The following is a 12,641-nucleotide window of genomic DNA, read 5'->3' on the forward strand; positions in this document are numbered from 1 at the left end:
GTCGGGGGGGGGGGGGGGGGTTGAGCGTGAAACACAAAGGGGGAATCAAGAGCAATTACTCCAGGACGGCGGCGAGGACGTCCAACGGGGACTTTAATGGACGCCGTTTTAGCCCATTCTCCACGCAAATTAAAAACACTTCCCCGGGTTTCTCCGGGGTCAGAATAGCACACGGAGGAAGAATCGCTGCACATTTGTCACCTTCCAGTCAGCCCGATTTTGTGGAGGCGAACCTTTACTTGTCTCAATGAGCCGCTGCCGCTTACCTTGCCCTCCTCCCAAGATGTTACGAAATGCTGAACATGTCCAAAAAATGGTTTTGATATTTTTCTCTGCTCGGTTACTTAACTTTTTTACCCCGACGATGTCCGCTCTTTGCCTTGGCCGACTCACAAAAAGTTCCCCAGTTCGCAAGCGGCGAGGAGTCGCAAAACAAATATTAGCGGCGAGGACAAACCGTAATGGCTTGCATGTTTCATAATTAGCCAAGTGGATGTTATTTGCCAAGCTCCTTGGAGGAAAGCGCTTGTGTGTCGCTAACGACGTCTTTAGTTGAAACAGAAGAGCCCGGTCGACGCATAAACACTGCCCATCCATCATGTCCCGACGTGTGCGTGCGTGCGTGTGCGTGTGTGTGTGTGTGTGTGTGTGTGTGTATATACGCTACTCATTAGCTGAGCTCAATGTTGCCTCGTCACTGCTGTGGTTAATGGTTCTTTTGCATTCAGCAGATGTTAGCGCTCCGCTAAGTAGCTTGTCAGGTGCTAACGTCGTGAATGTCTGGATTTGGAAAGTCGTGGGGCGTGGCTTAAAAAGTTGACCGTTGATCAATATCGTCTCAGGTCATGACCCCAAAAAATTTTAAACTATACATTTTTTACCTCTTGACTAGGTGAAGTCAGTGCCCTGTTGGAATTATGGCGAAAAAAATGCTGTTTTTTAAAAAATAATAATTTTGCCTCCATTTTATCAAGCCGTTTGAATGTAAAAAACAGCAGCAGGCTGAGGGAATGGGAACCGAGATTTGGCAGCCAACACAACCACAGGTCACCAGATTGACTAAAATAGGAACCAAAACCTTTACTGTCTCACAATGGAGAACTAGCAATGTTCAAACTTTTTTTTTTTTGTGAACAGACACCCGCGAGAGAGCCATGCTTTCATCAGTTGACAGCGAAATGGGAGTCAGTCAGAGATGGACTGAGAAGGCCCGTCCAGATTGACCAGGTTCGTGACCATTTCGGTGACGGATGAAAACCCGCTTCCCTCTGCGCTTCGTCCGTCAGTTTGTCAACATTTTCCCCATCATGTCCCAGCAAGACCGACCCTCTGTTTGTTCTTGTAATGTTATTACATTGTGCCAACTGTATCCTGGCTGCTCAGTCCAATATGGCTGAAGCGCCCCCCCCCCCCATATAAAAAAATAAATGGCCGCGCTCGACCTTTGTCAGTGCATCCGTGAGACAAGCGCACACATCTATTCTTTTTTTTATCAATTGTAATGTTCTTCCTCATCATTCAACTTCGGTCACTCGAGTTCAAAAGCCGTGTGCAGTGACCGAGAAAAGTCCTGAGAATGCAGGTGGCGCTTGGACACATGCTCATGTCAGGATGACCCGACCTCTGAGGGTACACGGATAGGGAGTGAAGCCAAGGACAGTGGGGGGTGCGGGGGGGGGGGGGGGGGGGTTAAAACAGGTTCATCAGAATAGAGCAAACAGTTCCAGATGTTGTTTTCAATGCTTCGATGTGATCTTGTATTGACGACGATGTTGTTCTGGTGGGACTTCCAATACAAGCTCAGGTAGGAGGAGGGACTTGCAGACATCTGAACCCGCTCACTGTTGGTCTCGACTCTCCTGGACAGAATTTTGACCCGGCTGTCCGTTTCCTCGGTCTCTGAGCTCCCTACTTGACGATCCGCGACACTTTTAACGACAAAGGAGCAACTTCGAAACGCGCAACGCTGGCTTTGAGTTTTGCGTTTCATCCAACTCATTTGGCTAATCGCGTGACACGCTGAGGACACGCTTTGCGATTGTTTGCATTGACATGGCTGTTGTTGTTCCTTCTCGACGAGTTTCATCGCCTCAACGGCGGCAGGAAATCGCAGAAAGCGTGAGGAATGCAGGCAGGCGCACGCGCACACTCGGCAGGCCCTTTTGTACGGTGGCGGCAGCGGCGGCGATTCCCGCTGAAAGCAAACGGCGTGCAGAGGAATTAACATTGTAATTAACATCCAATTAGACTTTGATTTGCCAGATAATTATACCGCTGTGTTGATGTTCACATTTGATGAGGTGTGTTAGCCGTAATTAGCTGCGGTGGAGGTGTGTGTGTGTGTGTGTGTGTGTGTGTGTGTGTGTGTGTGTGTGTGTGTGTGTGTGTGTGTTTGACAACTCCAGCACAGCAGAAGAAAAATAAATTTGCGGTAGAGCGAACTGTTAAAAGGAGTTTGGCTCACTCAAAGCTCGCCAACTAATCACAGAGGTACAGGTTTGGCATAATGCAGTCTCGTAAGAATTCTTGATTAAAAAAAAAAAATCCCGTTACATCATTTTTCGAGAAAAAAAAAATCCCCCACTGCATTCTCACTGTTCAACATTTTTCTTGATTTTTTTTTCTCGAAAAATCAGACTGTTAAAACAATACAACTTGAAAAACTTGTTATGTTTCGGTCTGGTTACCTTTGGTTTTGATTCCTCATGTGTGTACTTTTTTTCCATTCCAAAATATGACTCGTTTTCGGATTTTTTGTTTCTCGAAAAAAAAAAAAAGGCTTTATCTTTCAAAATCGGAATTAATTTGGGAATATTTCACAATTTGTGATGCGAGTTATTTTAGAAACCTACTCTTATTTCTTTACATTAAACTTTTTAAAACATTTTTGGGAAATGTGTTTGGATGGTCTCAGCGTACATTCTGATCCTTTTTTATTTAGTTTTCTCCGTTTTGCATCGAATGCCGTTCACGGTCTCTAAATCCTTGTCGGTGTTGTGTCTTTGCGTGAAGCACATTGAGTTACCTTGTGGTTGAAATGTGCTGTAGAAATAAAACTGCTTTGCTTAATTCACTGGACTCTTTTTCTGGGGAACAAAAATGCTCTCGAGAAATCCGTCTGCACTCGTAAATGTGGTGAAATCCGACAATGTGGCTTCTTTGTGTGTCAATCAAATAGCAAATAAAGTCGGTGTCATTTCACTTCCCCCTTTCAGTCGGCCAACAATTCTGATTGAAAGCAACATCAATGGCCCATAGCGTGCGGTTGAATTGCAGAAGCACATCAGGCAGCGCTCGCCAACGTGGTAGCCCTCAATGACCACACGAGTGGCCTGCGGGCCGCTTCGAAAAGCAGCTCATGTTATGTTTCGATCTGGTTACGTTTGCTTTTGATTCCTCATGTGCCCTTTTTTCACCACCTGTTCTCGTTATCGGTGTTTCTTGTGTGTAACCAATTAGCTCCCTCAAGCCTTTGTGTCTTGTCCAGGTGTTTCTCGTTGCCTCGTCACTTAGCTTGTAGTTAGTTCCCTGAGTTTCTGTCAGGCTTTATTGGGTCATTGTGAGCTGTGAGTATGTGAGCATACGTGTGCTCCTGTCATGTTTTGTTTCCTGTTGTAGTTTGGTTTGATACTTGTGATTTCCAGGCATTTTTTGGAGTACTTTGACTTAGTGGTTTTTTTCCCATTGTACTGCGGTGTGTATTTTTTGTTAAATACATTTTGGTCAATCCACCCTGCTCCTCTCTGCTTTTTGGGGTCCTACAACTACCATCACGCAGAACGTGACGGCTCACCCATCATTTGACATTGTGGTTTTCTAGGAAGGTCGTAGGTGCGATTGTTTGAAAATGTGAACACTGACAGTCCGACTTCAGACAGTTGGATAAGAAAAAAAAATTGTGTTGTGTATTAATATTGATGTTTCCCTTCTTATGATGAGAAATCATAAACATGATCACTGTCTTCACATAAATCAATGTCATTCATTATTAATAAGAACAGACAACATGATTAAAATTAGAGCAAACTTATTTCAGATGCGTGTGTCAAACTGGGAGCTCTTTCCATTCTTCAGTACTCAAAAAGTAGCTCGCGGTTTCGTAAAGCTCAGTGCGCCCTGACACAGAGAATCCGAAACACGTATGTTGAAATGCGTGTTTTAATTACAAAGCCTGGAGTCATAGCTTCTTTTTATCAGCGTTGCCAACTCTTGTTTGAACAAGATGGACGAGTGATAACGGTCTTGGAATTTCCAGTTTGCAAAACACTGAGGATAGGTATCCAATCACCCGAGGGGATGTCATAGAGACATCCGATAAAAAACGTTGCTGGATTGCATGTTGTGAAAAGTAACATGAAGCACATTCAGGATTTATTCCCTTTGGGGAAAAAAACGCGACAAAAGAAATGAAATACAATTTTTGTCGTGAAAATTTGGGAAAAATGTCATCTAAGTATGCAGCTATATTTTTCCTAGAAAAATATAGCTGCATACTTAGATTTTTCCTAGAAAAATATAGCTGTTTCATGGATTAATTTTCTTCTCCTTAAAATAGGCCCCTTGACGCCTTAAAAGTTTCATTTTCAATTTTATTATTTGATTTTTTTTACACTTTATTGAAGATTTTTGCGATCGTCATCTCTCCCAGCTTCCGTGAAGTTCAAAAGTAACAAATCCCAGTTTTCAGTGAACGCATCACTTGGTAAATTCGATTTCTGCCAACTTTTGTCGTGTATTGTAAAACGTCCTTTTCTCTCAGTTTTCCTCTCCGATTCGCACTTTTTCAATCAAAGTGGCATCCACCCGAATCACGGACTTGGTTTGGAGTTTATCGCGGCTGCAAGTTGGCCGACTGTGAGTCAACAACGATGACGTCTGAGCGGTAATTTCCTCTATTTCACATGTCGCCGCGGACTGAAGTGCGGTGATTCGACATGTAGCTAGCTTGTCACTCGTCGTCGCCGCCGTCTTCTTGTACACGAATGAGTCGAGCCAAACGTTACAAAATGTCCGGAAAGTCGCCTGACTTCTCCCCGGCGAATCAACTTTTACCCGGGCAGCGTTGGTGGCGTGCGGCCGCCTTCGGCGCGCTCTGGCTGAGCGTTTTCGCCTCGACGGTCTGGGCGGAGGAAGCATCGTGCCACGGAGCCTACGACCTCTACTTCGTCCTGGACAAGTAAGACACGCACACCCCACGCGCGCTTTTCAGCGGGTCTCTTGCGTGAGGAAATGAGCTTTCATGTCAGCAGAAATGCGGTGAGCACTCGTTAATACCATCACTGGTTATCTTAACAACACCGGGTGCCATGTAAATATGCCCCAGAGCGGCTGTGGAGGGCATACCAATCTGGCTTTTGGTCAAAAGTTCAATATTTTCCTTCCTTTAGAGCACATGTGTCAAACACAAGGCCCGGGGGCCAGATGTGGTCCGCCACATCATTTTATGTGGCCCGCAAAAGCGAACCAAGCATGTCAAATTCCGTAATGCTTGCTGAAGTCTGAAACTAAATTCCAAATTGTCATATGTAATGCACAACAACAATCATTATTCTTGACTTCTGATTTTAAAACTAGTTATTCATCATTTGTTGTGCGCTGTGTACGTAACATGTGGCGGGGATGAAACATTTATATGGTTTCCCAAAATTCACAACAGCCCTCCAAGGCAAACCGTAACTACAATGTGGCCCGTGACAAAAATAAGTTTGACAACCTTACTTTAGAGAGTGGACTCCGAAAAGGAAGAGCGCAGCTTTCCTGAACTCGCTACATTTTCCTCCTTTGATTGTGTTCAAATCTGGAGATGCCAATACACTCTAAATGACAGTTTGCACAAGAACAAAAATGTGGTTATGTCCAAACACAAAATTAATTGAGAGCTGCCTAATTTATCACATCATATCAAAACAACCCTAAGGTAGCAGTCAAATGTGTCCATGAATACTGTAGCTCTGGACGGCGTAACACAATGACAGGTTGTATCTGGCATAACAATGTTTTTTGTTGTTGTTTTGTTTGTTTTTTTGTAAGAGGTCAAATATTCCGGGTCCATCAAGTGATTGGACTTCCAAGAGTAATAAGAAAAAAAACATCTGTCCCGGACAAGCTAGCATAAGAACTACAAATGCTAATTGCTCAAACAAGCAGGGCATTGACGATGCTATGGGCCTGTTAGTAACAAATGTTTTTAGAATCGTCTGTAATATCTACTATGGCATTCTTTACGCTGATAATGGCATGTGCATATGTATGTTCAGTGCTAATTGAATTGAGTTCTTACTTATCGTTGTAAGTAGATGTCGTCACCACATGCGCCTCCAAGCTCTGCCAGCTCTGCTTGGTCGTAATTCCATTATTTTGATTTATTTTTGGTTCTTTTTCGTTAAAAGTCATCCCAAACTCCCCCTTTGTGGAAGTCTGACATTCGTTGCCAGAACATTGTGGCAAATATGGTTTGAAAATTATTAAATTTTAGTTTTGAGGCTGAATTATTTGTCTCAAACTATTTTTATGGTCAACTAAACCACCAAAAGAGACAAAAAAAAAAAAAAAGAAGGAAGTGATGAGAAATGAATATGCGTCACAGGACACAGTCAACTTTGTGAGGTTTCGAGAAAAATAAATAAAGAAATAAATTGGGGAGTGGTCAGCATTCCGGGGCCGGGCCGCCAGCTGTTGCGACGTGGACGGACGCCGGGGTGGGCTCGGGTCTGGGGGACGCAGCTGTCTTCCGCGTTTCTGGTGGAAGGCGGCACAACAAGTTCACGTTATGATGCAAAGGCAGGAAGGAGGAGTTACATCATCACATTGAAAACTTCCTGTCCAAGAACATGAGACCCCCCCATTTCATTTTATTGTAATCACTCCTTCAAGACTCCCCAGTGTTGGTCTTGTTGACCCTTTTTTTTTTTTTGCTGTCAGCATTTCTGGAGATTTTAATCAGTATTTCATAATTGTGTGTCAGAGTTGTGTTTTTTTATGCGGCTTTTGGATAAAGACTGAAGTTAGACTTTTTTTTTTTTAAACAGTTTTTCTCCATCTATTTATTTCATAAATCATTCTTGTGATATCCAGATGTTTTTTTTTTTTTGGTTTTGTTTTTGTAGTTTTTCTCTCAAACATGTACATCTTGTTCTTTGTGGATATAAATCTACCTGAGGAAAAGGACATTTGTTATGGAAAATTAAAAAGAAAACAAACTAGACTTTACTTCTGTAGCAGTGCCTCTTTTTAGAAAAAAAGAAAAAGAATATTGTATGCTTACAAAATATCTTATTTTATATTCATTATATATTTTATATTCTTTTATATTTTTCTCCAGGGGGGGAAAAAACACAACTTGCAGTGTTAAAAAAAAAAAAATCAGCGGTACTAAGATATATTTTAGCCTCATTTGATACCATTTGTGTTAAAAATGGAGATGAAAAAAATCCCAGAAAATTGTTCTCTCTTGCAAATTTTTTCTGACGTGATTCTTCGCCGAAGCAAACGGTGTCATGAGACAAAATGTAGCGCCACTTCGCGTTGCGGTGAATTTCAGCCTCCCTCTGTTGGTGTCTTTGAATGGTTCCCGGATTTCAGATGGGATTCTTGCTGACGTGTGCCACAAGATGACCAGCAACATTTCTATCTCCTTTCAGGTCCGGAAGCGTTGCCGCCGACTGGTTTGAGATCTACTCCTTTGTCCGCAATCTGACCGACAGATTTGTCAGGTGAGTGAGTGCGTTGGGTGGTGAGCCTCCCAGGTGGACAAACTGGCACGTCCCAATAGTAGCTGCAATCATATATATAATAATAATCATAATAATAACGATGACGGTCCATAAGTAACCGTTGAGCAGTGACAACCAAAATGAAAACTGAAAAAACAAAACAAAACAACAACTCTGTATCATTCCCCACAATATTTTGATTCGACTACATAACAGTTTGAACATTCACGTTGAACTCTGAGCTGCGGCTCTTTCTATTCTGCTTTTTTGTTTGTGGATAATATATTTATTCAGTCAGAAAAAAAGTCCTGCAAATTGGACCTTCATAAAAAAATGGCCTTTGTTTCACAAAGAGGACTTGATGCTCATGTAGTATGACTTTTTTTTTCTTCATGAAAATAATTGCAACAGTGATCTTCCCCCCCAAATTCTCCATTTTGTATGATATTCCCCCTTTTCCTCACAAATCTCATGAAATGACAACTTAGATACAACAAGATAAAAAGAAATACAATTCTTGAGAAAATTATGCTTTTCTTTCCTAAAAAGTGGTATATTACACTCATTTTTTCTTATAAAAACATTCACGAAAAATATTAGCATTTTTCTCAAAAGAGTGAAACTCTTTACATGAAGGGACAAAAAAAACAACATTATGGTCCCGACAAGAAACGTATTATGACAACTTTTTCTCTAGTCAGTAGACTTCACTTTCTCAGGATTGAAAAAACATCCGACTTAATCGTTAAGTGTTCTTCTCCGACATAAAGTCCCGTGGACGATGGTCACCAACTGGAGGCGACACAATCGGCGGTTTTGTTCCCGGTTGGAACCCTGTCACGATTTCGCACGTTCGCCGGCCTCGCAGCTCCGCTTCTGACTTTGGGAGGACGTGGCCGCGCGTCCTATTCAGACCAAAAAATTGTCCGTCTTCGAGGTGTGAGCGCCGCCGCCGCCTGCCGGCTGCCAGCTCAGCTACAGGACAGACGGCGCTCGCTCGCTTTGCCCGCCTGAAGAAAATAGCAAAGGCAGCAGGTGGGAGTGGGTGGCGGAGTCGGCCGCTCTTCTGGGCTGCGAGAACGGCCATTTGCCACGGGAGTGGCCGCCACACGTACACCCCCCTGCCGATCCCCCCCCCCCGCTCCCAAACTCCTGACTTCCACCATATCAGGCTATGCACAGTAAGATTCCAACAAAATTCTGACTTTATTTTTAAAAAATTCTCCTCCTTTTTGGGGGATGAAATTCAAGTGTTTTTCTCCCCCATGAACAAAATTTGGGCTCTTTTCCTCGGAAAATAATGTCTTTATTCCTCTAAATTCTTCAAAACTTGACAATTGATTTAATTCAAATTTTTTTCCTCACCATGTTTTTTCGTCTTGAATTTTTTTTCTTTCTTTTCCCCCCTCATAGGATTGTTACCTTTTAAAAGTATATAAATACAAATAAATTCACCTCATTTTTTCCCTCAAGACATATCACGAAAACCCCACTCTTAAAAATTTGTTCTTGCAAAATTGCAACTTTTACCAAAAATAAATAAATACAATTGAAACTTTTTTTCTGGCAATTTTTTCTTTCTCAAATGTAATTTTTATCAATACAAATGAAAGTCTCAGGGGAATATTCAAATTAAAAAAAAAAAAAGAAAAATGTTTAAATTCACATAAGAATGTCACTTTCCCCCCTCAAAATGTTTTTTTTCCATTAAAAAAACCTATCATAACATATATATGACATAAATATGTCAAAATGCGAAATGTTCCATTTGCAGCACTTTCCGGAAAGTGTGCATTTTTTTTTTTTTTTTTTGTGCGAGCGCTCAAAACCCCAAAGCCAATCAGCCACCCCCCCAGACACCCACCCCCACTGCAGCACAACATACACAACGTACAGCAAGACGGCCGGGAGGCGGCGAGGACAATCTGTTGAAGATGCTCGCACACGGCGAACACTTCTGTTCCGCCGTGTGTGGCTAATAGCGACGCTACGTCCGACCGATCTCGACAGGAAATCGTCCAATCCCCCCCCCCTCGGGGCGCGTATTTACACCAACTTCATGTATACAATCGGCGACGTCATTTAGTTGCTGTATGCACACCGCGGCCGTTTTGTCGCTTGCATTCGACAGATTACTTTGGACGGCGGCCGTGTGCAACCTGACGCCAAATTCTAAAGCGTTTCTTGCCACACGCTCAGTTGAAACCACTTCTTGTCTTTCTCTTTGCACCCAAGATGTACCCCGCTGCAACACGGGAGCAATTTTGGACAAAGGGACACACAGAAAAACATTTTGTTAAAGGAAAATGACAAAATGCCTTGCTCTGCGCCCATATCTGTCACCCAGAAGTCAAACAATGTTTCTTGTTCAAGAAAGATGGCATATTTTTTATTTTTCAAAATAATCTTAGTTTTTAACATGGTTTAGTTTTTTATTTTTATTTTATTTAATTGCTTTTTGGGGATTTTTTTTTTTTTTTTGGTGACGACGGGAGTTGAAATACATTTAAAAAACGCAGACAACAAACTCATGATTTTATTTGTAAAAAGTCAGGGAAAGAATGGGGAAACAAGTCATTTTCTGAGAACAAAGGTTTTCTTTCTTCTCGACCAAGTCATCACCATATTTTTCAAGCTCGAAATTTGTCGGACAAAGACGAAGATGCCTCTTTTCAAAGTCCTGATCTCACGAGTCATCAGACACCATTGTTCTATTTTGAAGTAAGTCATCAGAAAGGGTTTCCGAAGATCCTTCCAAAGTATTTGAACACGAGATTCCAAAACCCATTCCACACTGATCCATACAAGTGCTGCTGCTCAACAGCTGGACAGCAAACATATTTTGGCGTCAGGAAGATTGATTAAAAAAAAAAAACAAATTGTCGCAAAACCAAAATATCCCAAACTTAAAATGGAAGTTTCAAAAGTAAAAGGCTGTGCCAAATATGGCTAGCTTATGCTCCCACAAAGGCCTGTGGGAACACTGCAAGTTGGCCGCTGCGCTTTGCAACTTCACGCCCGGCAAAGCAAAAGTCTCACATTTTCTCCTTCCACCCAATATGTCCTCATTTGCAATTCCCTTTTACACTTTGAACACAAAGGAACAAAACATACAAATCAGACCGTGCCTTCCGAGATGATGATGATGATGATGATTCATTTATCTATGCGCCACTTTTAGTCCTTAATTCTGCCCTTCTGCGCTCCTACAACTGCGCAACTTTGCTTCATTTTCTGTGGACTTCCAAAATAATAAGGATAAAAATAGCACAGCATTTCTTTCAACATGACAATCATTGGAATATAATGTGGAGGCACACATCGACCGTTCCTCCAAATTTGATCGACAAAAGAAAAAGAAAATAAAATCAAACATCTGACGCCCTGCAGATAATCTACAGAGAGCAACTAAAGATACATTTTAAGCATCCAAATGTTTAAATCCACTACGGGGAAGCTTTAAAAGAACAAAACTATCAAATATGTCTAAGCTTTTCCAGTGTGAATGGACTTTTCAAACGTATCGTGTCCACCTGTGCGCTGCACGCAATCGTACACTTTTGCAGGATTATGATCACGCTGACTCCATCCGCGGTATTTGGATTAAACTCGTTTCTTTCTATTTCTTCAAAGTACGGTTATCTTTAGAGTCTACAAGCTAATATAAATCTTTTTGTTCCCCCGACATCAGCAAGGTCATGGAAACGTTTTATTTCAATGGCAGAAAAGCTGTCGGAACAACTTGAGCTCGGCGATCTTAATTTGGCAAGAACCAAGATCCTCTTTCCAAGCGGAACACGGCGTTTGACACCTTCCGACGTGTGAATGTCCTTTAAAAAGTGGTTAGGATGATGTCAAAATGGAGTTTCAACGCATATGTATGCAATGGACTTGATTTAAATGTATTCAATTTAGTCATGTCAAATGCAGCCAGCGTTTTCCTGTGTGGCGTTAAGTGTCAGGTACATATTTGTGTCCATATTTATGCCCTGCAGGACGTGACTCATATCGCAGCAACATCATGTTAGCTGCGACTTCCTTCGGGCTGACAGAAGCTGCGTATTAAAAAAAAAAAAAAGAGAGAAAAAAAAGGGGAAAAAAAGGCTAATTTTAGGACCATGCTTTCACCATGTGTTGAAAATATATTGGATTCATAGCCATCTGACTCTCCTAGAAGCTTTAAGTAATTGGCCACAGACGTTCCATGATGATGAGGATGATGATGATGATATTAATAATAATAATAATAATAATAATTAAGGACCTTCACAAAGTGCAAACATAACATTTTTGCACCTTTTAGCTACCCTCTGTTAGTGATAGCTGTGCATGAAAGTAAGGATGACCTTTGAACTATGGATTCTGCTCCCCCCTTCTCCCAAAAACATTGGGAAAAAAAATCACCCCCAAAAATATTTTTATCGCCACCCAAAAATCTGTTGTCCAAAATATATTTCCCCCCCAAATGTTTTTTCCAGTTACCCCAAAATAATTTTTCCATCAAAAAATCTTCGTAAAAGAAAAACTATATCCCACCTATTTCCCCCTCCCCCAATTTTTTTTCTTCCCCAAAATATTTTCACCAGTTTTTATTCGCCCCCCCCCCAGAAAATGTAGTTCCACCTAAAAGAAATGTCCCCAATCACCCCCACAAAAAATCGTCTTCCCTCAAAGTAAATAAAACATGCATTATTTGATGAAATCAATCAATTGCCCAACCTAACGTGTCATAAAGCACATAAACAAAACTTTAACAGTAAAAATGCATTTATCTCATGATGTTATTGTAAACTGAAATTAGTTTGTAATCCACTTTATTATAATGTTGTTCTTTTTTTTTTACTCTGTAGTCCCAGGATGAGAGTTTCCTTCATCGTATTCTCGGCCCAAGCTCACGTCCTCCTACCGCTGACTGGGGATCGGTAAGTT

The 12,641-nt window shown here is 41.6% G+C and overlaps 1 protein-coding gene across 2 annotated transcripts in view; it reads left to right on the plus strand.

The window, feature by feature from the left end:
- Positions 1-4,712: 4,712 nt before the first annotated feature.
- The window catches only part of antxr2a (ANTXR cell adhesion molecule 2a), a 48,753-nt gene continuing 40,824 nt past the window's right edge, over positions 4,713-12,641 (plus strand). Inside the window, exons 1-4 of one of the 2 annotated variants that reach the window (XM_086111678.1) lie at positions 4,713-4,882; positions 5,061-5,176; positions 7,641-7,712; positions 12,563-12,634. In XM_086111678.1, coding sequence (XP_085967804.1) covers positions 12,570-12,634 — 65 coding nt within the window. In that variant the 5' untranslated portion in view covers positions 4,713-4,882; positions 5,061-5,176; positions 7,641-7,712; positions 12,563-12,569. Of the gene's footprint in view, positions 5,177-7,640; positions 7,713-12,562; positions 12,635-12,641 lie in introns of both variants that reach the window. The other variant, XM_086111677.1, reaches the window with a different exon arrangement.

This window comes from Hippocampus guttulatus, chromosome 5, assembly GCF_054856545.1.
Source record: "Hippocampus guttulatus isolate MCC_2025c chromosome 5, RoL_Hgut_1.0, whole genome shotgun sequence".
Classification (NCBI taxonomy): Eukaryota; Metazoa; Chordata; class Actinopteri; order Syngnathiformes; family Syngnathidae; genus Hippocampus; species Hippocampus guttulatus.